Below are 26,160 nucleotides of genomic sequence, written 5' to 3' on the forward strand. Positions count from 1 at the left end.
ATGTCCCTGAGCACCTCGTCTACCCGTCTTTTGAATACCTCCAAGGATGGAGACTCCACCCCCTCCCTGGGCAGCCTCTGCCACTGCCTGATGAACCTCTCTGTGTAAAATTTCTTCCTGATATCCAGTCTGAACCTCCCCTGGTGCAGCTTGAGGCCATTCCCCCTTGTCCTATCATCTGTCACTTGGGAGAAGAGCCCAGCTCTCTCCTCTCTACAACCTCCTTTCAGGTAGTTGTAGAGAACACGATTGAGGACACCCCACCAATGTTTGATTGAGAAGCATCAAATATTGAGAATGTTTGATGCTTCAATCAATGCTTCAATCAATGTTTGATTGAGAAGCATCAATGTTTTGATTGAGAAGCATGATGAGGAATGGCAAGTTCCTGCCCAGCAAGGCAGGCGTGTTGTCCCTGCTTCAACATCAAACTCCTGGGTTCCCTTGCTATGAAGCTGTAAGTGGAATCACACTCCAAAGAGGAGGATGGCTTCCACAGCCTAGAAACATTCCCTAGGTTGAGCCATCCTCAACTGACCATCAAAACAACCTCTCTAAAGAAAAAAAGAAGAGTCATTGTCTTGGTGGACACCTACTGAAGGGAACAGAAGGCCTGATCTGCAGATTGGACCCACTACATAAGGAGGTCTCCTGCATACCTGGAGCCTCTGTGAGAGATGTTACAAGAAAACTTCCACCCCTAGTTAAGCCTACAGATTATTATCCTCTTCTAATATTCCAAGTAATATTATTCCAAGGCAGTAATTATATCCAGAAGAAGAAATTGAGGGCAATTAAGAGGGACCTGCCCATGGCAGGGGGGTTGGAACTAGATGATCTTTAAGGTCCCTTCCAACCTTAACTATTCTATGATTCTATGATACTAAGACTTCAGGGTCTTTGGAAGAATGGGCACAGGGAGCATTTTCCTCTACCATTCCAATTACAAGGAATGATGAGGGAGGGAACAAGAAAAATCAGACAACTAATACCTCGCTCCAAACCTGGTGTGAGGAGCAAAATTTGGGGTTCTTCGACCATAGACTGGCCTACACACCTCCAGGATTCCTTTTTTCCGAGGATGGAGTACATTTGTCCCCAAGCGGTGTAAGAATACTCTCCAAGAATCGAGCAGGGCTCATAATTAAAGCTTTAATCTAGATGTGAAGGGGGAGAGAGACAATCCCAGGCTTGACAGAAAAGAGCCTGGAGAGGGACTAATCATAAAGGTGATAGGACGAGGGGGAACGGGTATAAACTGGAGAGGGGCAGATTTAGGCTTGATATAAGCAAGAATTCCTTCATCATGAGAGTGGTGAGACACTGGCCCAGGCTGCCCACGGAAGCTGTGGCTGCCCCATCCCTGGAGGTGTTCAAGGCCAGGTTGGATGGGACCTTGGGCAGCCTGAGCCAGAAGGAGGTGTCCCTGCCCATGGCAGGGGGAGTACTTCAAGTGATAGCAAAGATGTAAATGGCTCTGATGGGTTAGATAATTTAATGAGCAGTCATTTAGGAATTAAGGCTATTCATCTTTAGGAGTGCAGTGGGATTAACGGCCCATTTTAAGGGCATCTGCACCAATGCACGCAGTGTGGGCAATGAGCAGGAAGAACTGGAAGCTACCAGAGGGCAAGGAGGCTGTGACATAACTGCCATTACAGAAACGAGATGGGACAACACATACAACCAGAGACTACCTGGCCAAGCCTTCAACTGAAAGCGGGGACTTGGGATTATGCCATCCGGGTACTGAAGTGGGCACTAGAATGGGGACCAGCACAGGAGCTGGAGCCAGTACTGGAACAGGCACCAATATGAGCACTGGAATGGCACCGTTGCAGGTACTGGATTAGGCTGTCTAGTACAGCCTGCGTACTGGACTGAGCAGCGGAGAGGGTACCAGAGCAGGTACTGGAATGGGCACCGGAGTGGGTACCGGAGCAGCACCAGAGTGCATACTGGAATGGGCACCGTAGGGGGCACCATAGTGGGCACAGGAGGAGGTAGTGATGTGGGTACTGCAGTGGGCACCTGAGCAGCACCAGAGGGGGTACTGGAATGGGCACTGGAGCAGGTAGCAAAGCAGGTACCAGAGTGGGTACCAGAATGGGCACTGGTTGGACACCTCCCGCTGGATCAGTTGCTCCAAGCTTCATCCAGCCTGGCCTGGAACCCCTCTAGGGATGGGGCAGCCACCACTGCTCTGGGCAACCTGGGCCGGGGGCTCCCCACCCTCACAGGGAAACATTTCTCCCTAATGTCCAACCTAGATCTCCTTTAGTGCAGAACCCTCACATTAAACAGTCCCTTACATATGATGCACACTCATATATACTCACGTATATTTAAGATCACATAGCATAAGCTGGCAAGATCGAAAGATGGTCTGGGTTGGAAGGAACCTTGAAGCCCATCGAGTTCCACCCCCTGCCATGGGTAGGGACACCTCCCACTGGATCAGGGGCTCCAAGCTCCATCCAACCTGGCTTTGAAGACCTCCAGGGATGGGGCAGCCACCACTGCTCTAGGCAACCTGGGCCAGGGCCTCCGCACCCTCACAGGAAAACACTTCTTCCTAATGTCCAACCTAAATCTCCCCGCTTCCAACTTAAAACCATTCCCCCTCATCCCATCACTCCGCGCCCTACTACAAAGCCCCTCCCCAGCTCTCCTGGAGCCCCTCTTTCGGCTCTAGAAGCTGCTCCAAGGTCTCCCTTCCCTTCTCCAGGCTGCACAGACCGAGCCCTCCCGTGTCGAATCTCATTCAGCGGGGCTCAGCCCGCCCCACCGCACGGACTCCGCCTCGGGACCGGGCACCAGTCACGTGACCGCGGGCCGGCGCGCCGGTGGGGGAAAAGGCGGGGTCACGAGCCCGAATGGGGCGTGGTTTTCGCGGAGGGGGCGTGACCAAACAGTGACGTCTAGTTTTGTGTCACGTGGTCTGGGCGTGTCTTCTGTGGAGGGGCGGGGTCAAGCACGGAGCCGGTGATGTCACGTGGTCCCGCGTGGGCGGGGCTGCTGGGGTAGGGAGCGCGGCCAAGCGCGAGGCGGGCAGGAGGCAGGAGGCGGTGATTTTATTTGCCGGGATTTTCGGTATCACCGGTGTCACGTGGTCCTCGGGGGCGGGGCCAACCGCGCAGAGCCGCGGGAGGAAAATAGAGGGGAGACTGTGTCACCTGGTCCGCGGGGGCGGGGCTGCAAGTGGGGAGGTGGGCGTGGCCAGTGCGGCAACGGCTGTGGGTGCGTTGTCACGTGATCCTCGGGGGCGGGGACGTGGGCGGGGCCAATCGCGAGCGGCCGGCGAGGGCCCGTGTCACGTGGTGCTCAGGGGCGGGGCCAGAAGCGGCGTGAGGAGGACGCAGTGTCACGTGACTAGAGGGAGTGGGGCTCCTCGAGCGTCCCTGAAGGCGAGGGGAGGGTGTGTCACGTGATCTGGGAGGGGGGCGGGCCAACAGCGCGCCGCAGCGCCCGGTGAGGAGGCGTGGCTTGTGACGCGCTTCCGGTTCCGGTTGGGCGTTGCGGGTGGCGGTTGTAGCTGCGGCCGCCGCCTGCTTCTTCCGCTCTGGGCCTGCGCCTCGTCCTCCTCCTCCCCCCCCGCACAGGTACCGCCGCCGCGGCAGCCGCCTTACGCGGCACAAAGCGACCTCACACTGCGCGCGAAGCCGAGGCCGCGCCCGGGGCTAGGGGAGGGGAGGGCGGGTCCCGCCGCGGCCTGGGGTCTGCAGAGGCAAGGAGGGAGGGAAATTCGTTCTGAGTTACAGTGGTGGCTGCTGGGTCGTGACAGGATGGGGAGCTGGGCGTGAGCCAGCAGTGTGCGCCCGCGGCACAGAAAGCCCACCATGTTACAGGCTGCATCCAAAGGGGTGGGACCAGCAGGGCGAGGAGGGGATTCTACCCCTCTGCTCTGCTCAGCTCACCTGGAGTCCTGTGTTCAGTTCTGGAATGCCCGACGTAAAAAGGATATCGATCTGTTACAACCAGTCTAGAGGAGGCCACAGAGATGATCTCAGGGCTGAAGCTCTGCTATGAGGACAGGCTGCGAGTTGGGATTGTTCCGTTTGGAGAAGAGAAGGCTCCAGGGAGACCTTAGAGCAGCTTCTAGTGCTGAAAGGGGCTCCAGGAAAGCTGAAGAGGGGCTTTTTCCAAGGGCCTGGAGTGGTAGAATGAGGGGGAATGGCTTTAAGTTGGAAGCGGGAAGATTTAGATAGGACATTAAGAAGAAGTGTTTTCCAGTGAGGGTGGGGAGGCCCTGGCCCAGTTTGCCCAGAGCAGTGGTTGCTGCCCCATCCCTGGAGGTCTTCAAGGCCAGGTTGGATGGAGCTTGGAGCAGCCTGGTCCAGTGGGAGGTGTCCCTGCCCATGGTAGGGGGTTGGAAGTGGATGGGCTTCAAGGTTCCTTCCAACCCAGACCATCTTTCGATCTTGCCGGCTTATGCTATATGATCTTAAATATACGTGAGTATACGTGAGTGTGCGTCATATGTAAGGGACTGTTTAATGTGAGGGTTCTGCACTAAAGGTCTTGGAAGCCAGACTGTTGTTGTTTGTGAGAAGTTGATTCATTTTGTCAAATGTCAGTGTACTGAAGGTATGGTTAAATTTTACTGTACCTAAGGACTTTGTGAGAAAGGCAGCACCGTATGGTGTCCAAGGGCACACTGCTTGTAGAGGGAGCTGCTCACCTGACAGGCTTCATCTCTGAGAGATGACATGTTTCTAGGTGAATTGGGACCTCAGGGAATGGCAGGAAGCTGTGCCAGGGGAGGGTTAAGGTGGACATAGAGAAAAGGACTGTTCAAAAAGGCTTGTGGTGATAGGACGAGGGGCAATGGGTATAAACTGGAGAGGGGCAGGCGTAGACTAGACATAAGGAGGAATTTCTTCACTATGAGAGTGGTGAGACGCTGGCACAGGTTACCCAGGGAAGTGGTGGCTGCCCCACCCCTGGAGGTGTTCAAGGCCAGGTTGGATGGGGCCTTGGGCAGCCTGATCCAGTGGGAGGTGTCCCTGCCCGTGGCAGGGGGTTGGAATTGGATGATCTTTAAGGTCCCATTCCAACTCAAACTATTCTATAATTCTTCCCCCAGAGGGTGGTGGAACACTGGAACTGCTCCCCACTATAGCAGTCATGGCCTCAAGCCTGACAATATTCCAGGAGCCTTTAGACAACACTCTCAGACACAGGGCAAATGTTGGGGTTGTCCTGTGCAGGAACAGGAGCTGGACTCAATGATCCTTGTGTGTCCCTTCCAACTCAGGACATTCTGTGATTCTATTAATTCTGTGGAAAACAGCATTTCTGATGCTCTTCAACCTTTTTGTCAGTGAATGTAAGAATAAAGGTAACTTTTTTTTTAAAAGAAAACAAATCTGACCCACCCTGAAACTGCCCTCCCCAAGACCTGTGGCTGGTGCTAAAAGGTGTGGTAAATATCAAAGCTATAGAGCTTTAGATGCTTTTGAAACTTTAATACACTGAAGTATGGTGCCAAAGCAAGATGTGAAAGATGCCAGCAGTGTCCGTGAAGTGCAATTGTATCCTGAAAAGTGGTTATCTTAGAAAAGAGTCTTGTAGAGGAGCAGGAAGGTGTGTGGGTTTGGTTGTCACTGTTGTCATTAATGCTAGAATTGGAATATGACCCAGATTTGACGTTTTTATTGGAGAGAGGGGGTGAAAAAAATACCCTGAAGGTGGCTGATATTCACTCACACTTGGGTCCACTTTCATCCAAAACAAATGGATATAATTAAGCTGATAATTGCTGAGTTTTAGCTTTGGTAGGAGGACAACAGAAGTATTCCTTTAATAAATTTTACAGTTCAGGAAGATTTCTGAAAAATTGAGAGCTGGAAGCTAAAGCCATAGCAGAGAAACAAAGCATGTTCTTAGAAATGAGGATAACATGATGAGAATGAGCTCTGTAGCTCCCAGGAAAGTTCAGAGGCAACTGGAAGATGTGTTTAATTATTCCGTGCTGCTGGACTAAAAGATCTTTTTCAAGAGTCATAGGGTGGGATGGTGTGGACAGGATCAACTTTGGCAGTGGAGACTCGCTGTTCTCCTCTGGTTTGTGTCACAGCAGGCACACAAACAAGGCCCCTCAGGAGCTGTAGATGTTTGCCAGGTTTGGAACCATCCGAAGGGATTAGGTCTGGTCTTGGTGGGGAGGCAGCTGCGAAACTGATGGTGGGAAGCTGGAACAGGTTACAGCTCCTTATGCTCTTGTGTTTTACAGGTCTTGCAAGCTGATACCAAAGATGTCTCTTTAGAGTAGTTGGATTTTTTTTTCCTGGTAGTTGATAATTTATAGCAAATGCACCAATGTGCATCATTTTGGTTGTCATTTTTAACTAAATCTGTCCAGAAAATATGAAAACTGAAAACTAGAAATTTAACTTATGCTCTTTTTTTCACTCCAGACAGAAGTGGGAAGGGGCAAAAAGATCACCAGATCTCAAGTAGCTGCTAGTGCTGTAATTGCTGTCCCCTCTGCCTCGTGTCGGCTTGTGAACCAGTTGCATTTGTTCTCCCAGTCAATAAGCATGTAGGTCAGAAGATTGTGTGGTAACCAAGTGTATCAGTTCAAGAAAGCATTAAAAATGGGGAAAGGCCAGCTATAAAATGTTGATCTGAAGGTAGAAGCTGCAGAGATTTGCGTGTCATAGAAAACATTTAGAGTACATCAGAGAATGGTTCTCTCTTCTATTTTATCCCTGTAGCTCTGGGTAGTTGCACTTATGTGGGCAGAAATCTTGTTGTAGATGAGGTTATGCTCGTAGGGATTAGTCATGTTTTGGTGACAAAAGAACCTCTGCTGATCGAGCTGTGCCACCCTGAGGAAATGCAACAGAGCTTGTTGCATCCAGAGAGCTTTAGACAGGGACTAAATCTGGCACAGAAGTGTCATGTAACTCAAAAATGTGAAAGCAATTGGTGCTTGAGTTTGGACAACTGTAGGAAGAGAAAGGAAAAGTGTTTTGGAGAGCTCTGCCTAGCCAGGCTCTCTAGGGACTAGTGGTAGATAAAAGACAGGGAAGGAAAGAACATGGGAAATCTTCTGCTACGACATCCCTCAGTTTCAGTTGGGCTGGATGTGATCAGAGAGACATTAGAGCATAAAAAAAAACCCCTGTGGAGCTGTTTTGTTGTGGAAGCTGTTTAGCAGGAAGGATTTAGTTTGCTACACGCATCACTGTGCTTCCAGGAATGGGGTTTTCACAGACAGCTCTGAAAATCACCAGTTTGTCTCAAATGCTGTTGGTAGAACCAGCTTGACGGTGCCATGTGGGAAGGTTGCTTCCCAGTCTTCCTCCGGTGTGGAGCCCATCCTCGAGAGCAGCTCTTGGAGGCCCAGGAGGACTCTGACCGTGGCCTAAAGATGTGATCTGGGTGTGGTTTCTGGCTAGAAAGTTCATGTGGGAATCCTGCATGCCCACCCATTGCTCTTAAGGATAAAGGATGAGAAAGATGCTGTTCCAAGATGCTTGCTTCCCTCCCCCCCAGACATTGGTCATTTCTCTTTCCCTCATTTTAGTTTAGCACTTCTGGCCATGTGTGCTCTCAGAGGTGGCTGAGAAATGGTATCCTGGTGTGCCCATCAGGAACTGGCAGGTTCTATGCTTCTGTGAAGCAGGGGATGTTCCCCACGGTGTCGGCCTTCAGACAACAAAGGAAATCTTATCTTATAGCACAGTGGATGTGAGCAGGACTTCAGTTTGAATGCTGCCAGTTCTGTAGTCTTCCTGCTCCTTGCCAAGTGACTTAGTCTCCTGAACCCTCCTCCTTCCCCTCACTTTTTCTTCCTCTCAGTTCCAGGAAAGAATAATTTAAACATGGCAAAAGAGATGGCTATTGCATGAATCGGCTTTTCTCTGCTCCTGTCAGTGCTTGTTCATGCTCTCTTCTAGGGAAGCTTGAAGAGAGCATGAAGTTGTTTGTTAACTCTTCCAACTTTAAAACTCAAGGCACCGCTCAGTTAGTTTCTGTCAAGTCTTGAGCTCCCGTGTGACCAGGGGGGACTTTAAATTTGGCTTACCTGGAAGTCTTCTCTGTAAGTGATTTCTGAACATACAAATGCCTTGGGCAATGCTTTTACAAATGTAACTGTTACTTTTAACCAGCGCTGGTGAGGCTGCATCTCCAATACTGTGTTCAGTTTTATGCCCTTTGCTATAAGAAAGACATTGAGGGGCTGGAGCGTATCCAGAGAAGGGAATGAAGCTGGTGAAGGAGCTGGAGAACAAGGGTTATGAGGAGCGGCTGAGGGACCTGGGGCAGTTTAGCCTGGAGAAGAGGGGACTGAAAGGAGATGTCATTGCTGTCTGCAGCTCCCTGAAAGGAGGTTGTGGTGAGGTGGGTGTTGGTCTTTTCACCCAAGAGACAGGCGATAGGACAAGAGGGAATGGCCTCAAGTTGCATCAGGGGAAGTTTAGGAAAAAATTCTTTACAGAAATGATTATTGAGCCCTGGCAGAGGCTGCCCAGGGAGGTGGTAGAGTCACCATCCCTGGAGGCGTCTAGAAGACAGGCAGATGAGATGCTTGGGGATATGATTTAGTAGTGGACAGGTACAGTTGGAGTGGATCTCAAAGGTCTTTTCCAACCTAATGAATCTATGATTCTGTAAGGCTTTGATCACAGGTCTATAATGTTGAACACCTTGAATGTACTCTAGATTTAAGAACAAGTTAGTTCCTATACTGTCTGAACATGTCTAACAGTGATTGCAGTTCCTTTTTTATTAAGTGGCAGTACCAGATGAAATGTGTGTTTAAAAAACATCCCCAAAGCAGGCCATCCTGTCTGCGAAAGGATCCTTGACATGCTTGGCATCGACTCAGTCAGCCCAAATGTTGCCAACAAATGTTGCTCCACTCTGCTTGCCAGAGTGAAAAAGCCGCTAACGCTCATTATAAGCAATACTTAAACTACACGCTTTTTCATGTCATGTAGCCAAACTGCCTCCTTAATTTTCGTGGCACAGAAATATTTTGGAATTGTCTGCTGACTGATATCGGGGATGTGTGTCAGTATTTTGTGAGCGGGCCTGTTCCAACTGTGTTCATCCACTACTCTGACTCAGGTTTACTCCTCTCTGTCACTTTTGTGGCAGATAATGGGATTTTCTTATGTGTTCTCTGTCATCTTTGTTTCTTCTCTCCTTTCTTTCTTGCAGCACATGTTCTAACCTCTTCCATGGGCTTTTTTAAATCCTTTGTAGATCTGTTTCTCTGTTGCTCTTACTCCATCTCTCCAAGGATGATTCTCTGGGCCTGTTTTGGTGCTGCTCTTTGCTAACCGTTTTTTTTTTTCCTTCTTTGCTTGTACACACATTTACGTGCACACTTACGTAAAAAGTTAGTTTTGTGCTTGTCTCTGTATAAGTGATGGATTTTCTATATTATTTTTGTGGGTTGCATTAAATAGCTCCTGTATAGGTACTACAATGCCACCAAAAAGCACACGGCCACTTCTGATTATTATTGAGCATGGTCCATTGCAAAAACTAACAAACTGTCTTAACATAAGAGGTACCTGTTGAAGAGACCAAGCTTTTTCCGGAAGCTTTGTCTCAAATAACCGAGCTGCTAATGACAGGAGCAGAACCCACAGTCAATTCTGTTGATTTCTCAGCTTGAAGCAACTGGTTGTTGATCTGAACAATGGCATCTTGGCCTGTATCTGAAACAGCGTGGCCAGCAGGACCAGGGGAGGGATTGTGCCCCTGCACTCAGCATTGTTGAGGTCACACCTCGAATCCTTGGTTCAGTTTTGGGCCCCTCACTCCAAGAAGGACATTGAGGGGCTGGAGCGTGTCCAGAGAAGGAAACGGTGCTGGGGAAGGGGCTGGAGAACAAGGGTTATGAGGAGCGGCTGAGGGACCTGGGGTTGTTTAGCCTGGAGAAAAAGGAGACTGAGGAGAGACCTCATTGCTTTCTGCAGCTCCCAGAAAAGAGGTTGTGGTGAGGTGGGTGTTGGTCTCTTCTCCCAAGTAACAAGTAATAGGATGAGAGGAAATAGCCTCAAGTTGCACCAGGGGAGGTTTAGATTGGGTATTAGGAAAGATGTCTTTACTGACAGAATGGTGAAGTCCTGGCAGAGGCTGTCCAGGGAGGTGGTGGAGTCTCCATCCCTGAAGGTGTTGAAAAGGTATGTAGATACGGCACTTTGGGACATGGTTTAGCAAGCACGGTGGTATCAGGCTGTCTACAACTATGTAAAAGGAGGTTGTAGCGAGGTGGGTGCTGGTCTCTTCTCCCAAGTAACAAATGATAGGGTAAGCGGAAATGGCCTCAGGTTGCACCAGGGCAGGTTCAGTTCGGATATTGGGAAAAAATTCTTCCCTGAAAGGGCTCTCAGGCACTGGAGCTAACGTTGGAGCTCTAACAAGCCTTTGGATTCATGAGGTTAGGCACTGGCTTTTTAAATGGGTGTTTCTTAAAAGGTTTATTTAAATTATTAGGTATGACTTGAAGCTCACTCTATTTCCACGGGGATCTTGGTTGCTTGGTGTGGTCATAAATCACTCGGGGAAATGAGATTAGCAGTGTCTTGTTGATATGAAGGCATTCAGGAAAGTAAGGATTAGGTAATAGAATGGCAGACATAGTTCAACGTCGATAAATCTGATGTAATTCAGAATAGATAAATGTAGAGCAGTGCAAATAATTTCATGTATAAAACGGTGGGCTGACCCTTAGCAGTGAGGAATGAAATATTGCTACTGAAGTGTCAGTTCAGTGATGATGGAAAAGCAGATGAAACATTAAGAAGGATTAGGAAGGAAATAGAGGACAAACCACAACATAATTAGGAAACTGTATAAATCAATGTTTTCCCCTCATCTTGAGCTCTGTGTGGTTCATTCTTGTCATTCATCTCTAAAGGTACAAAGGAATTGGAACAGCCTCAAAGAGGCAGCGAGAATAATCAAAGATACAGAATAGCTGCTGCGCATGGGTCAGTGAAATGAGCTGGAGCTCAGCCTGGAGAGGGAGCAACTGAAAGAAAAGGGTAAAAACCTGTAGGATAATGAGCAGCATGGGCAGGGTGGATAAGAATAGACTTAACTGATATCCTTGGCTGTGAGGGTGATGGAAGCAATAACCGAAACTCCACTTTCAGAACGAAAAAGGTAGTACCTTTTTGTGTCACAAATAGCATCTCTCTAGAATTCCTCGCCAATGGGTGTTGTAGGTACAAGCGGGAAAAGTAGGTGTGTTTGTGGTAAAGGATTTATTTGAGGGTTGTTGTTCCATGGAAGTTGCCTACAACTTGGGAATTACCTGAGCTTGGAATTGAGGCATCAGGGTGAGCATCCCTGCTGATCATTGTTGAAGAGTGTGGCCATCAGGTTGAGAGAGGTGATTCTGCCCCTCTACTCTGCTCTTGTGACACCTCACGTGGAGTCCTGTGTACAGTTCTGGAGCTCTCAGCACAGGAGGGACATGGATCTGTTGGAGTGAGTCCAGAGGAGGCCACGAAGATGATCTGAGGGCTGGAGCCCCTCTAGTATGAGGCCAGGCTGAGAGAGTTGAGGTTTTTCAGCCTGGAGAAGAGAAGGCTCCAAGGAAACCTTACAGCAGCTTCCAGTACTGAAAGGGGCTCCAGGAAAGCTGGGGAGGAGCTCTGGATCAGAGTGCAGGGCTAGGATGAGGGGGGAACAGTTTTCATCTGCAAGAGGGGAGATTGAGGTGAGACGTTGGAAAGAAATGTTTTCCTGTGAGGGTGGGGAGCTCCTGGTCCAGGTTGCCCAGAGAAGCCGTAGCTGCCCCATCCCTGAAGGTGTTCCGGGCCAGGTTGGATGGGGCTTTGAGTATCTGATCCTGTGGTGTCCCTGCCCGTGGCAGGGGTTTAAGGTCCTTTCCAACCCAGCGCAGACTCAGATTGGACATCAGAAAAAATATCTTCCCTGAAAGGGTTCTGAGGCCCTGGCAGAGGCTACCCGGGGAGGTGGTGGAGTCCCCATCCCTGGAGGGATTAAAAAGACAGGCAGACAAGGTGCTCAGGGATCTGGTTTAGTAGTGGACAGGTACGGTTGGATTCGGATGATCTTAAAGGTCTTTTCCAACCAAGATTCTATGATTCTGTGAAATAACCGGAAGATAAAGCATCAGCAAACTATAGCTTTTTTATTTCTGGCAATAAGATCTGCGTGGGGTTTTAATCGTGCTTTGTTTTAGGTGCGTTAACTTCACATGCAAGCAGCCTGCCATAGCTTTTAGAGTCCCAGCTTAGAAGAGACCTTGCATACTTCACCAGCATTACGGGGTAGTCTGCCTGCTTGGAATGGATGCTTAAAATGTTTTTCATAGTGTAAGATGACCCGTTTGTATTGTGCGTGGGTCCTGTCTGAGATGAAACAAGTAGAGGCTGAAGATTTTCCTTTTCCTGAGACCTTTATCATGAGGGAAAGTATTTGGGTAGTGCATCTGCATGGGCCAGAGGCGTTAAAACAAAGCCACTGCTAAGAGACACTGCCAGTTTGACCTTACTATGGTTTGAATGAGGCAGATGTAGAGTTCGTCTCATGCACTCTTGCTTGAAATACTTTTTATTTTCAACAAATTTCACTTTATCTTACCTTACTTTTCAGCAAAATGTCTGGAACTGATGATTTTTCGGTAAGTAACAGTTTTTCTTTCCTGAAGATCAGCCAGTTGTGTTGCCTCATCCTAAAAGCTAACACACTTTCTCGAGAAGAAGGGGAGCTTATGGTTGAGAGGTGACTTCCTCCGTGTTGCAGTGGTGCTTTCCTTTTGGGTAGATGTGGCAATCTGTGGACTAAACACACGAGGCTGTGAGGTGCCCCGTGGGCTCTCTTCTGCGTGATGTTAACAAAGGAGTTGTGTTTTAATCGTGTCAGAATAGCTAAAATGGAAAATGTATGAAAGTCCTCCCTTTCTGGATGTGTGATAGGCCACCTTTTACCTTTGGTTTTCCCACTGCAGCGTGTTGGGAAAGCCTCTTCTACCTTAATGATAGAAGCTGCACAAAAATGAATGTAATCATCGCTGTGCAGCGACAAAGAGCTCTTCTCCTCCCATTTTTAGCGACACATACACGTAGTGGGTGAATGTCTGCAATTGGTAAAGTCCTGGAGGCTTTTTACATTCTCACCGATGCTTTGTCTTTTAGTTGGCAGATGCTTTACCAGATCAGTCGCCTGCTAAATCCTCCAAAGTGAGCAGTACAAAACCCGGTCAACAGCCTGGTCAGCCACCGCAGGGTTGGCCAGCTTCTAATCCTTGGAACAACCCAAGCGCTCCCCCTACAGCGCCAACCGGACTGCCACCAAATACATCTGCTTCCAGCGTGCCATTCGGACCTCCACCAACAGGAATGTATCCTTCAATGCCCCCTGGACCGCCTGCTCCATTTCCTCCTCCTCCTACTGGACCCGCTTGCCCTCCTCCTGGTGGTCCATATCCACCCCCAACTGTGCCAGGTCCTGTCCCACCAGGGCAGTATCCTCCGCCAAATATGCCCTTTCCAGAGCTTCCAAGACCTTATGGTGGTCCAACAGAGCCAGCTGCACCTCCTGCTCCTGTTGGGCCATGGGGATCCATGCCCTCTGGAGCATGGGGACCAACAATGGGAGGGCAGTATCCTGCACCTAGCATGCCATATCCACCCCCAGGGCCATATTCCACTCCTACCCAGACTCCAGGGGCCGCGCCAACAGTACCATGGGGTACGGTCCCACCTGGAACATGGGGACCTTCACCGCCAGGTCCATTTCCTCCACCCACAGGATCATATCCAGCTCCAGGACTATATCCTACACCCCCTAATCCTTTTCAAGTGCCATCTGGTCCTGCTGGTGCTCCGTCAATGCCTGGTGCTCCCCATGTAAGTATTTAATTTTGTTCTCTTAATTACTATAAAAACTTATACTCTAAAATGTGGAAATTGAGTAGCAGAGGACCTGTCAGTGCAGGTAAGGAATTTCAGCACATCTATCTTAATTCTGTAGTCAGTGGAATAACAGCCAACTTATTAAGTGCTTAACTAATTATAGAGAGCAGTGAAATGCTATCAAGTTGGAATGTGTCTTAAGGATCAAATTAGAGTGTGATTCCACTACTTGAAAAGGTAGAAAAGGGGGGAAAGCCTTGTAATCATCTCTGAAAGAGGAGATATTTTCATCTCTGTTACCTAGAGAGATTGTTTCTAGGGCATCTAGGGGGGAAATAACAAATTATAAGGGTGATTTTGTTTTTTAATTAAATTAAGGCTGGTTAAAGGACTGGAGAACAATTCTTATAAGGATTGTGAGGCACCTGGGGTTGCTTAGTCTGGAGAAAAGGAGGCTGAGGGGAGACCTCATCACTGTCTACAACTGCCTGAAAGGAGGTTGTAGCAAGGTGGGTGCTGGTGTCTTCTCCCAAGTGACAGGTGGTGGGACGAGAGGAAATGACCTCAAGTTGCACCAGAGCAGGGTCGGGTTGGACATTAGGAAAAATTTCTTCACAGAAAGTGTTCTCAGGCCCTGGCAGAGGCTGCCCAGGAAGGTGGTGGAGTCCCCGTCCCTGGAGGTGTTTAAAAGATGGGTAGATGAGGTGCTCAGGGATGTGGTTTTCTAGTGGACAGGTACGGTTGGACTCGATCTCAAAGATATCTTTCAACCAAGCAATTCTATGATTTTCTTTTAACTGTGAATTAACTGCTTTGCAAAAAATCAGTATTGACCATGAATTTTTATCTCTTGCAGCCTTACCGTTGAATACATTCCGGGCAACAAAATACTGTAGCTTTCCACCTTCATCCGCTACTTACAGAGATTTTTACAGTTTTTGTTTCGGTAATGTTTGGGGCTATGAAGAACACTTGCCTCTCGTGTGTGCGTTTGAGGTATGAAGGAGCAGTTGACGTAAATTTACCTTGCTTGTACGCTGGTGTAATCGTTTGGTTTAATAAAATGAATCACAAAGAACAGAAATAAATATAACAATAACATCTGTGGTTCTTATGTTGGCAAGCATTCCTTGGAAAATGGGAGTTGTCAAGTAAGGATTATAAAGAATCGGGCCCAAGGACTTAAAAAAGTGACTCCTTATATTTCCATGAATGCTTTAAATCTTGTTGCCAGCCTTGTGCTGGTCACGGAATGGGTGGGTAGTCATAGTCTGTCTATTTTCAGGTCACTCTAAAATGTTAATGAAGTATTTCAAGGATTTTTTTTGTCAAGAAATCTAATTTTTGAACACGCTACAGTAATTCAAAGTAAAGAGGTGGAGCGTGTGAACTCGAAGGCTTTCTCAGCATTTTGTACATACTCGCAAGGATCACTCGGTCTGGGACTGCGGAAGAGAAGAGAACGCACTTGAAATACTCAGTCTGACCTGTCAGCACGCTGTTCGTGTTCACAAACAGGCGTTTATTGTGCAAATTAAACAACCTGGATGTGCAGTTAACTTTGAATCAACAAATGTGAGTTTTATGCATGCCAATGAGGACATTGTTTTGCCAGTTCTCATTCTGTGGTGGTTGGAAGTTTGGCTTGGTCTGTGTAAAGAGAAACTGATTCCCACTTAGGTAAGATTCCCTTCTTGTCATTTAAAAGTTGACTTTGCTGCTGGATTGTTAAATTCAGCAGATTTCAGAGTCCCTGGAAACTGAACTTGAGCTTAAGATCAAAAAAACCCAACCTGACAGCTCCCTTCCCAGCAGTTTTTGGCCTGGGATTAGTTCTGTCGGCCACGAAAATCCTTGGTATCGCCCTTATTGCTACGGTTGAGAACGAGGAGGTCTCATCAGGGCTCCGCCATGTGTTTTAATGAGGAGAAGTCCTCTGTTCTCAGCCGGGTGTCTGCATACCTCACTGAGCAGCTGTAATTCAGGAGGAACTGAATGTGGAGAAGCCTGTGCACTGCTGGGTGGCCGCCCCTCGGAAAGGGGCTCCACAGTGAGTCTTCGTATTCTTGCCATATCTGTGCAAAGAGCACGCGAGGGGTTTGCTGTGATGCTAGTTCAGCGTTACCGAGACACAGCCACGTGTCGGTGAGGAGTTCTGACACTTTGTGGTACTTCATAGCCTCGACGTCGATCACAGACGGTTTGTCTCATCCCCAGCCGGGGATATCCTCACTCAGCCTCTGTAGGTAGAACAAAATCTGCTTAACATGGTTGCTTGTTAGGGAGTCTTTGTGTCATGGAACTGTGAAAGCGAGTTAATTCTCTTCCAGTACCTTATCGTGGCTTCCTGCATGCATGTGATGGACTTCATAAAAACAAATGGGGTGACCCGGTGGTGATGTCTTAGCCTTTATGGCAATGGTTTTGCAGAAGCGAGCGGTCAGCTTAGCTGTGGCTGTTTTAACCCGATGTCGTGAAAGCTAATAGCAAAGGTACGTGTCTTTTTTGCTTCAGGAAGATAATAATGGAGCTGAACAAAAATACTTAACATTTCAGCTTAAAACCTAGCGCCCGTAGCCCTAGAAACAGGAATCAAAAGCGCAAGCCCTCACTGACCTTAAACAAGCCCCGTTTGCCCCCCCGAAACAACAGGATCTTGGCAAGACCAATTAAAAATAATCATAACAGAACACTGACTGCATTTGCTCAAGTGCTTTTTTGATACCTGCAGCCTTAGATTATAAATCGATGTAATGAACAAATATTTATTCCAAATGAATGCGTCATGCGGCAGCAGCGCTCCAGTTTGAAATTGCACTGGCCGTACGTCTTTGCGGGGAATGGGAAGAAGTAGAAAAGGATAAAGCAAACGTAGCGAGTAATGAGGTTTGGAAAGGGGGTTTGTAAAAGTAAGTAGATTTGTAGGTTCTTCCTGAAATAGGCAGGATTTATTACTGGAACATTTAGGCTAAAATTCAGTATATATGGGATGTTTTTAAATGTATATTCGTATTTCTTGAGGCCATGAAAACCGTTTTCATAACCCCTTTGTTTTTGTGAGCAAGAGTTCTTTGCATAGCAGTGAAAAGGGTATTCCTGTTGAATCTATCGTGTATAAAACCTCCAGTTGTCACTATATACGGTGTAGTAACTTTATCACATGTTATGTCAAGTGTGAGCAACTTCTGGCCTGACGCTTTCGCAATGGAATTTGTACATTTCTACGCATCATTTGAGTTCAAGCGCTGAGGAGTTCATTTTGACTTGTGCTTGGAGATCGCCATACTGCATTTGTTTACAATATGGAATACAAGCAATCACATCTTTAAAGTAGAGATTATCACCTGCTGCTGTATTTTCTTTAGACGAAACAAATATTGCTGTATGATAGTGAGGAGCTATAAATACAGGATTTGATATTTTTTTGAAAATGCTGTCACTTTTGTATAAGATTAGACATTAAACGTATTTTCAAGACTGTCGCGTTCACTGTTTTTCAATTACTGCTTTTGACGTGCTTATGTAGACTTTTGCCTTGGAATGAACAGTAAAAACAGGACATCCTTGATTTGCAAAGACTGAATATAAAATCAGAATTATTTGACTCCTGTGAGTGTTTTTCCTCTTCCTTTTGTGGTTTTTGAAGCTTCTGCATAAGGCACGTTCAGGGTGGATATGAACTTTGCTGTGTTGTAGCCTGTCGGCCTCAGGTGCTGCCTGTTCACCAACTGCCTTATTCATTAAGAGAAAACACATCTGATCTTAGAATTAAAGAATAGTTTGGGTTGGAAGGGACATTAAAGCCCATCCAGTTCCAACCCCCTGCCACGGGCAGGGACACCTCCCACTGGATCAGGTTGCTCCAAGCCCCATCCAACCTGGCCTTGAACACCTCCAGGGATGGAGCAGCCATGACCGCTCTGGGCAACCTGGGCCAGGGCCTCACGCTCCACATCGTGAAGGATTTCTTCCTAATGTCTAATCTAAATCTTCCCCCCTTCCAATTTAAAGCCATTCTCCCTCATCCTGTCATTCCAGGCCCTTGGAAAAAGTCCCTCCCCAGCTTTCCTAGAGCTCCCTCACGTACTGGAAGGCCACCACAAGGTCTTCCTTGCTCTAGAAGAGGAATGGGACTCTCTTTTACCTATGATGAGTGTGGTGTGGATTTTTTCCTGGTTCTCAACAGTTCCTATGGTGGGTTGACACATGCGGCTAAGTGACCCACACCCGATGTTTTCACAGGCTTATCAGGAGCTTGGTGAGTTGGGGTGGAGAGAACAGCGCTCGGGAAACTCCGGGGCATGGCAGGGGTGTGAGCTGCGGAGTTTGGCCATCACTCATCACCACATTGATGTTGTTCTTAGATGCCGGTTTGTCGAATGGTGCACATGGAGCTGGCCAGGGCTGCTGCCTTTGTCCTCACCTTTATGCCTGCAGGAAGATAAAAGAGTACTGTGTTCAGTTCTGGGCCCCTCACCACAAGAAGGATGTTGAGGCTCTGGAGTGTGTCCAGAGAAGAGCAACGAAGCTGGTGAGGGGCTGGAGAACAAGTCTGACGAGGAGCGGCTGAGAGAGCTGGGGTTGTTTAGCCTGGAGAAGAGGAGGCTGAGGGGAGACCTTATCACTCTCTACGACTACCTGAAAGGAGGTTGTGGAGAGGAGGGAGCTGGGCTCTTCTCCCAAGTGACAGGGGACAGGATAAGAGGGAATGGCCTCAAGTTCCACCAGGGGAGGGTCAGGCTGGAAAAGATTTTTCACAGAAAGAAGTGTCATTGGGCACTGGCAGAGGCTGCCCAGGGAGGTGGTCGAGTCGCCTTCCCTGGAGGTGTTTAAGGGATGGGTGGATGAGGTGCTGAGGGACATGGTTTATGGGAGCGTTAGGAATGGTTGGACTCGATGACCCAGTGGGTCCCTTCCAACCTGGTGATTCTATGATTCTATAAAAAATGGCAGCAGCGAGGAGTAAAGAGTGGAAACAAGGAGTTATCCACTTTAAGGCTTAGAACACAAGCTCTTCTTACACCTTGCATGGAATGGCATCCTCACATCTGTTAACCAAGCAATGCAGTGCATGGCCAATGCTTTATCTTAATCCTAGAATCATGGAATGGTTTGGGTTGGAAGGGACATTAAAGCCCATCCAGTCCCACCCCCTGCCATGGGCAGGGACACCTCCCACTGGATCAGGGGCTCCAAGCCCCATCCAACCTGGCCTTGAACCCCTCCAGGGATGGGGCAGCCACCACTGCTCTGGGCAGCCTGGGCCAGGGCCTCCCCACCCTCACAGGAAAACATTCCTTCCTAATCTCTCCTCTCAATCTCCCCTCTTGCAATTTCAAACCATTCCCCCTCATCCTCTCCCTGCGCTCCAAGACCTTAAAGCCCACGCAGTTCCAACACCGTGCCAGGGGCAGGGACACCTCCCACTGGATCAAGTTGCCCAAACCCTCATCCAACCTGGCCTGGAACACCTCTGGAAATGGGATGATTTGGTCAGGTTTTCCCAAAGACATTTTTAAGTTAGTTGCAGTGGGAGGATCGACTTTGCCTTTTCCTCTGCCATCTGCAGAGGAATTGGAGCTAACTTAGTCTAAAAGTGTCCCTGCATGCACAAACCATTTCGGCTGATAACAACAAAGTTAAATGTTCTTTTTTTGGTCTCCCTTGCCTGCAGAATCCCTCCGGTGTGGGGGAAATCCAAGGCTAAAAGCCGTGATCAGCGAGGTGTCGCGCTGCTGAAAGCAGGGACTCGTGTACCAGATATCTGCTGAGCGAGTGAAGGTGGAAGAACGAGGAATTTGGATCCTCCGTGCAGCAGATCAGGAGTTATAGTGAAGTTACAAGTCATAGAATCATGAATCATAGAATGGTTTGGGTCTGAAGGGGCCTTGAAGATTATCTGGTTCCACCACGGGCAGGGACACCTCCTGCTACATCACACTGAGTCATGTATAGATAAGTGAAAAGGGAGAGGCAGTGGGACAGTTCAGCACTTCAGTTCTGCGCTATCACTTTCCAGAGGGTTCCCTCCCTGTTAAATGAGAGATGGAGAGATAAAATAGCCAGAGCTGTGCTTCTGTCCCCTTTCCAGCTGTCTCCTGGCACCCAGCAGGGTTGACACACCTTGGGGTTTTTATTGTGGGTTCCAGCCCTTCTGTCTGCACGAGATCCTACCTGCTCTGGTGGGTTCATGCACTGTGGTGGAGATGAGGGGAGAAGCCCAACCCTTGAGCTCCTGGGTCAAGCTGTGCCAACAACCACTGGGATTGTGCTCTGGACCCTTCATCGGTTTAAGAAAAAAAGCCCAAGTCTTAATGAAGAGCAGCTGAAGGAACTGGGGTAGGTTAGTCTGGAGGAAAGGAGACTGAGGGGAGACCTCATGGCTCTCTGCAGCTCCCAGAAAGGAGGTTGTGGTGAGGTGGGTGTTGGTCTTTTCTCCCAAGTAGCAAGTGATGGGATGAGAGGGAATGGCCTCAAGTTGCACCAGGGGAGGTTTAGATCGGATGTTAGGAAACACTTCTTTACTGACATAGTGAAGCCCTGGCAGAGGCTGCCCAGGGCAGTGGGGGAGTCTCCATCCCTGGAGGGGGCTCAAAAATTGTGTAGCTGTGGCACTCGGGGACATGATTTGGTAGACATGGTGATGTTGGGCAGACGGTTGGACTGGATGAGTTTAGAGGTCTTTTCCAACCTTAATAATTCCATGATTCTATGACTTGTTTCACTTGGTATTAACGATGCCTTAATAATCGTCCCCCCTTCTCTTCCCTCTGCCACCACCTCAGTTTGCTTTAAACCAGTTACTCCTCAGGTACAATCCCATGTCCACCCCACTCCTCTATGGAAGGGGCAGAGCCAGGGAAATGGGACCATGGCCTTGGTGAGGAGACACTTGTGTTAGGCTGCTTGTCAGTCGGAGGAAGCTCATCCCATCTGGAGCACAGGTGGACCCAAAGCATTGTATTTTATGCTCTGCAGAGGAACTTGTTTCTCTAAGAGAGGGCTCCAAGGGAGGATGAGCTATTTAAATGATTAAAGGTTGGATCCTGGGGGGAGGTAGAGGTACCCTGCTGTGCCTTATCCCGTTATGAGCTGTTTTCCAGTAACATTTAGACTGGAGCTGGCATCACCGGCATGAAACGGGGGGAATTATTGATAGTTTATATCCAAAGAGGAAAACTCGCTGGTGGTGGAGACCACATCTAAGGCAAACACCAGCACCTATTGCTGCCAAATGGGATGAGGGCAGGAGTTTAAGTTGTCCCTGAGGACTCTGGAGAGGGTTGCCCAAAGTGATTGTGCCGTCCCCATCCTTGGAGGTCCTCAAGGCTGGTCTGGATAAAGCCATAAGCAGCCTGGGCTGAGCTTGGAGCTGGTCCTGACAGAAACTCCTGATGTCCCTTCCCACCAGAATCACCCCACAGCTCTGAAATCCATGCTGCTCCGTGTTTGATTAAAAGCAAACATGGACTTTATCCCTTCTTTAAACAAATCCAGGCAACAGACGTCTACAGGTTCAGTTTGTGACTCCTTGCTCTGCCTCCTTAACGCGGTGCGTTGTTCTGGGGTCGGGCTGTGGCTTCTGGTGGGAACCCAGCGTGAGCTAACGAGGGGTGATCTGTCAGGACATTCCATTTTACTAAGCCATTAATGGATAATGAAAAATAAAACCGTATTGTGATGTCTTTTCACAAGAATGTGCTTAATTCGCAGAATGTGAAAAGCTTTCTGTAGTGCTTTAGGAGACAGTTGTCCACAGCAGGGGTTGAATCCCATGCTCTCTAGTTTGTTGTATTCCCTTCCGTTATAGGGCAGCAGCACCCTCCGGCACGGAGAAAGTGACAGAATATCCTACTTTAGGTTTCCTTAGAAGTGGGAAGAATTAATGCTTTAGTAGCCTGTTGCTTCTTCTGAGTGTTGGGCTGCGGAACGCCAGAGTTTGTTGGTGCTCCTCAAGGAGACGATGTCAGAGTTGATTCTCCTGAAAGCTTTTTAATACTTTTAATATGTTAAATACTTAAAGGTTCCCCCTCTGCTCTGGTGAGACCCCACCTGGAGAGTCTGATTCTGCAATCCTCAGCACAAGAAGGACGTAGAGCTGTTAGAGCGAGTCCAAAGGAGGCCACGGAGATGACCTGAGGGCTGGAGAACATCCCACATGACAACAGGTTGGGAGAGTTGGGGTTGTTCAGCCTGGAGAAGAGAAGGCTCTGAGGAGACCTTAGAGCAGCTTCCAGCACTGAAAGGGACTCCAGGAAAGCTGGGGAGGGGCTCTGGATCAGGGATTGCAGGGAGAGGATGAGTGGGAATGGTTTTAAACTGAAAGAGGGGAGATTGAGATGAGATTTTAGGAGGAAATGTTTTCCTATGAGGATGGGGAGGCCCTGGCCCAGGTTGCCCAAAGAAGTGGTGGCTGCCCCATCCCTGGAGGTGTTCAAGGCCAGGTTGGATGGGGCTTGGAGCAACCTGATCCAATGGGAGATGTGGATGGGCTTTAAGGTCCCTTTCAACCTAAACCATTCTATGATTCTATGAAAAAATGAGCCCATGACTGCTTTTTGCTCTCTGAGCTGTTATCTGGACACCCCCTGCTCTATTGCCATCAGCAGATGGCAGTGCTGCTGCTCCAAGCCTTCCCAGCTGATCATTTCTTGCTAAATCCTCCCCTTCAGGGAAGGCTGGACCTGTATGGATTATTTTTAGCACAGAACTTGATAAAAAAAAGAGGGAAAAACAGCAACATTTTAGTGAACAGCAGTGCTTTTTGGAGATGTCATAACTTGCAACCGCCCAGACTTGGATGAAACGGTGTTCCTTTGGACTTCCAAATGAAGAACACCAATGTGTTACTCACGAGGCTTAAATCCGAGCCCTGTTTCATGTCAGATTTCATAGGAGAATGAATTTCTGTATCCTGCACAAATTTGGTGTCAAAAGCAGTGCCGTGTCGGACAGGCAGCATCCTGCGAAGCCCTTCTCATTCCCATATCCTCTGGTTTCCTGAGCTACACTAGAAGCCAGCTATTATGGTAGGATTCCATGATCTTAAAGGTCTTTTCCAACCCAAATGATTTTATGGAAGTGGTGGCTGCCCTCTCCCTGGAGATTTTCAAGGCCAGGTTGGATGGGGACTGGAGCAGCCTGGTCTTGTGGGGTGTCCCTGCCCATGGCAGGGGGTTGGAACTGGATGATCTTTAAGGTTCCTTCCAACTCAAACTATTCTATGATTCCATGATTCTATCTCCCGGTACTACATCCAAAGAGACAGGAGGGTCCCAGGCTGGCTGTGGTGGGGACAGGCTTCAACTGATTCAACCCCATCCTGCAGCACAGCACCATTCCTTTTGGCTGGGTTAGTTTTCTGTGAGGGTGAATGAGTTGGCTGCATGTTTGGGTGAGAACAGAGAATGGACAAGAAAACCACTAGGACCTCATCTTTTTGGCGGCTACAAGCCGTGAGGGTCTTTCACCCCATCTGCGCAGGCAGTGGCATCACTGTAAGAGTTTCCCATCCAGTTATGGACTAACGTTAGAATGGAGGACCTTCCTTAAGGGCCCGTGGGTGGTGTGCTGCTCAGGGCTTGGTGCAGAGGAGGAGGTGGTGATTGTTAAGTTTGAACCCAGGGAATTTTTAAGGACATTTGTGAGTCTTCATTCACACACATTGCTGCAAGACTCATTTAATGCTCAGAATCATAGAACCATAGAATCACATAATGTTTCAGATTGAAATGGACCTTAAAGCCCATCCAGTTCCACCCCCCTGCCATGGGCAGGGACACCTCCCACTGGACCAGGTTGCTCCAAGGCCCATCGAAACTGAGAGCCTTCTGTTCTCCAGGCTGAACAATCTCAATTCTCTCAGCCTGTCCTCATAACAGAGGTTCTCCAGCCCTCAGATCATCTCCGTGGCCTCCTCTGGACCCATTCCAACAGTTCTGTCTCCTTCTTGTGTTGGGGATTCTAGAACTGGACACGGGACATCAGAGCGGAGTAGAGGGGGAGAATCATGGCCAAGCAGCAGAAAGGACAACAGGCGAGGTGACAGGGTGGGTGCTGAAAGCCCTTTGCGTGCTGAGCAACGGCTGAGTTTTGCCTCCCTCCACCTCATCTGAGTCAGCGCGCCGTGACTCACGTGCTCGGTCTCAGAGGTGGGGCGACTGCGGCTTCCAAGCTTCGCCTCTCAGAATGGAGGAAAGAGAGCAGCAGGGTTTATTGCCACAGCTCTGAAGGCAGGGCAGGAATCATAGAATCACCAGGTTGGAAAGGACCCATTGGATCATTGAGTCCAACCATTCCTAACACTCCCTAAACCATGTCCCTCAGCACTTCATCCACACGTTCCTTGAACACCTCCAGGGAAGGCGACTCGACCCCCTCCCTGGGCAGCTGTTCCAGTGCCCAATGACTCTTTCTGTGAAGAATTTTTTTCTGATATCCAACCTGAACCTCCCCTGGCAGAGCTTCAGGCCATTCCCTCTTGTCCTGTCCCCTGTCCCTTGGGAGAAGAGCCCAGCTCCCTCCTCTCCACAACCTCCTTTCAGGTAGTTGTAGAGAGTAATAAGGTCTCCCCTCAGCCTCCTCTTCTCCAGGCTAAACAACCCCAGCTCTCTCAGCCGCTCCTCGTAAGACTTGAATGCACCGGCTCCCTCAGGAACGTCACAGCCATCACCACTCCTGCTTGCAGTGTTGCCATGCCTTGTGATGCCCGACCTTGCACCCAGGGCTGCGTTTCAAAGGGGGTAAAAAAGAGCTGGTTCTTGAAAACAGGCATATATTTGAGGTTTGGAACTTTAAATACTCCAAAGTATCCTATTTGCTTTAGAGACTTGATGTAAAACGCAGCCTCGCTTGGTACCACATACAATTTAAAGCTTTGAAATTGCAGACCCAGGGGGTGGGAGAGGTGAAGGTGGCTTGGCCACCAGATCACACCATTTCTCAGGGATGTAGATGTTGACATGCCCTTCCCTGTGGTTACACATTCTCTAAACACAATTTATTTTATGCAATTACCTAGACATAAGGAAGAAAACCTTCACCATGAGTGTGGGGAGGCCCTGGCCCAGGTTGCCCCGAGCAGTGGTGGCTGCCCCATCCCTGGAGGTGTTCAAGGCCAGGTTGGATGGGGCTTGGAGCCCCTGATCCAGTGGGAGGTGTCTCTGCCCATGGCAGGGTGTTGGAACTGCATGGGCTTTGAGGTCCCTTCCAACCCAAACCATTCTATGATTCTATGATTCTATGATTCTATGATTCTATGATTCTATGATTCTACTTTCCCCATTTAAAATGCTCAGCGTTCATCTGATAGTGTGCAAGAGCCAAATGGTATTAAACAGCAACCCAGCAATAAGGCAGTGGTGAGCTAATTAGAATCACAGAATCATTAAGGTTGGAAAAGACCTCTAAACTCATCCAGTCCTACCATCAGCCCAACACCACCGTGCCAAATAAACCATGTCCCAAAGTGCCACCTCTACTTGCTTTTTGAGTCCATCTAGGGATGGGGACTCCACCACTGCCCTGGGCGACCTCTGCCAGGGCTTCACTGCTCTTTCAAGGGTGAAATTTTTCCTGTTACCCAATCTGAACCTTCTCTGGTGCAACTTCATAGAATCGAAGAATGGTTTGGGTAGGAAGGGACCTTAACACCCATCCAGTTCCAACCATGGCAGGGACACCTCCCACTGGATCAGGGGCTCCAAGCCCCATCCAACCTGGCCTGGAACCCCTCCAGGGATGGGGCAGCCACCACTGCTCTGGGCAACCTGGACCAGGGCCTCCCCACCCTCACAGCAAAACATTTCCTCCTAAGATCTCATCTCAACCTCCCCTCTTTCAGCTTAAAACCGCTGCCCCTTTTCTATGCCTTTTTCTCTCCTATAGCTTTAAGCTCTGAAGCCAGTTGAGCAAACGGAAGATGATTCACTCTGATTAACCCACAGTAAAATCGCGCTCGTTGAAATTATAGCTTCATCAACAAATTTCCAGCACTGAGCCTCTGCCAGCCTTGCTGCACCGAATGAAATCCAAAGCTTTTCCTGTTTTTTTCTTGCCTGTTGCTGCAGAGAAACAGAAAACACAAATCAAATCTGTACTTTACTGAACTTCTGAGGAAGAGGAAAACATCGGATGTGGGAAAATAGACATAAAACATGAGAAAACCAATTTTTTCTCTGTGTAGTTTTGCCCGTCGATGGTGTCACGATGTAATAAAGGGAAATAAATGGTCTCCTGGTGCTGCCAGTGCTTTTTCCAGTGGGAGGGACCCTTGGAATGCCCTGGAGTCCCCATGGGTGGCATC

At 48.7% G+C, this 26,160-nt stretch overlaps 1 protein-coding gene across 2 annotated transcripts; it reads left to right on the plus strand.

The window, feature by feature from the left end:
- Nucleotides 1-2,977: 2,977 nt before the first annotated feature.
- Nucleotides 2,978-17,460, plus strand: MAPK1IP1L (mitogen-activated protein kinase 1 interacting protein 1 like). 2 transcript variants are annotated; one of them, XM_054068143.1, is made up of 4 exons: nt 2,978-3,023; nt 12,595-12,622; nt 13,137-13,850; nt 14,713-17,460. In XM_054068143.1, the coding sequence occupies exons 1-4, from the start codon at nt 2,989-2,991 to the stop codon at nt 14,722-14,724; spliced, it is 789 nt and encodes a 262-aa protein (XP_053924118.1). In that variant the 5' UTR covers nt 2,978-2,988; the 3' UTR covers nt 14,725-17,460. The 2 variants fall into 2 exon arrangements, with proteins under 2 accessions (XP_053924118.1, XP_053924117.1); XM_054068142.1 differs by lacking the exon at nt 2,978-3,023 and adding an exon at nt 9,702-10,148.
- The last annotated feature ends 8,700 nt before the right edge of the window (nt 17,461-26,160 follow it).

Source organism: Cuculus canorus, chromosome 5, assembly GCF_017976375.1.
Source record: "Cuculus canorus isolate bCucCan1 chromosome 5, bCucCan1.pri, whole genome shotgun sequence".
NCBI classification, from domain to species: domain Eukaryota; kingdom Metazoa; phylum Chordata; class Aves; order Cuculiformes; family Cuculidae; genus Cuculus; species Cuculus canorus.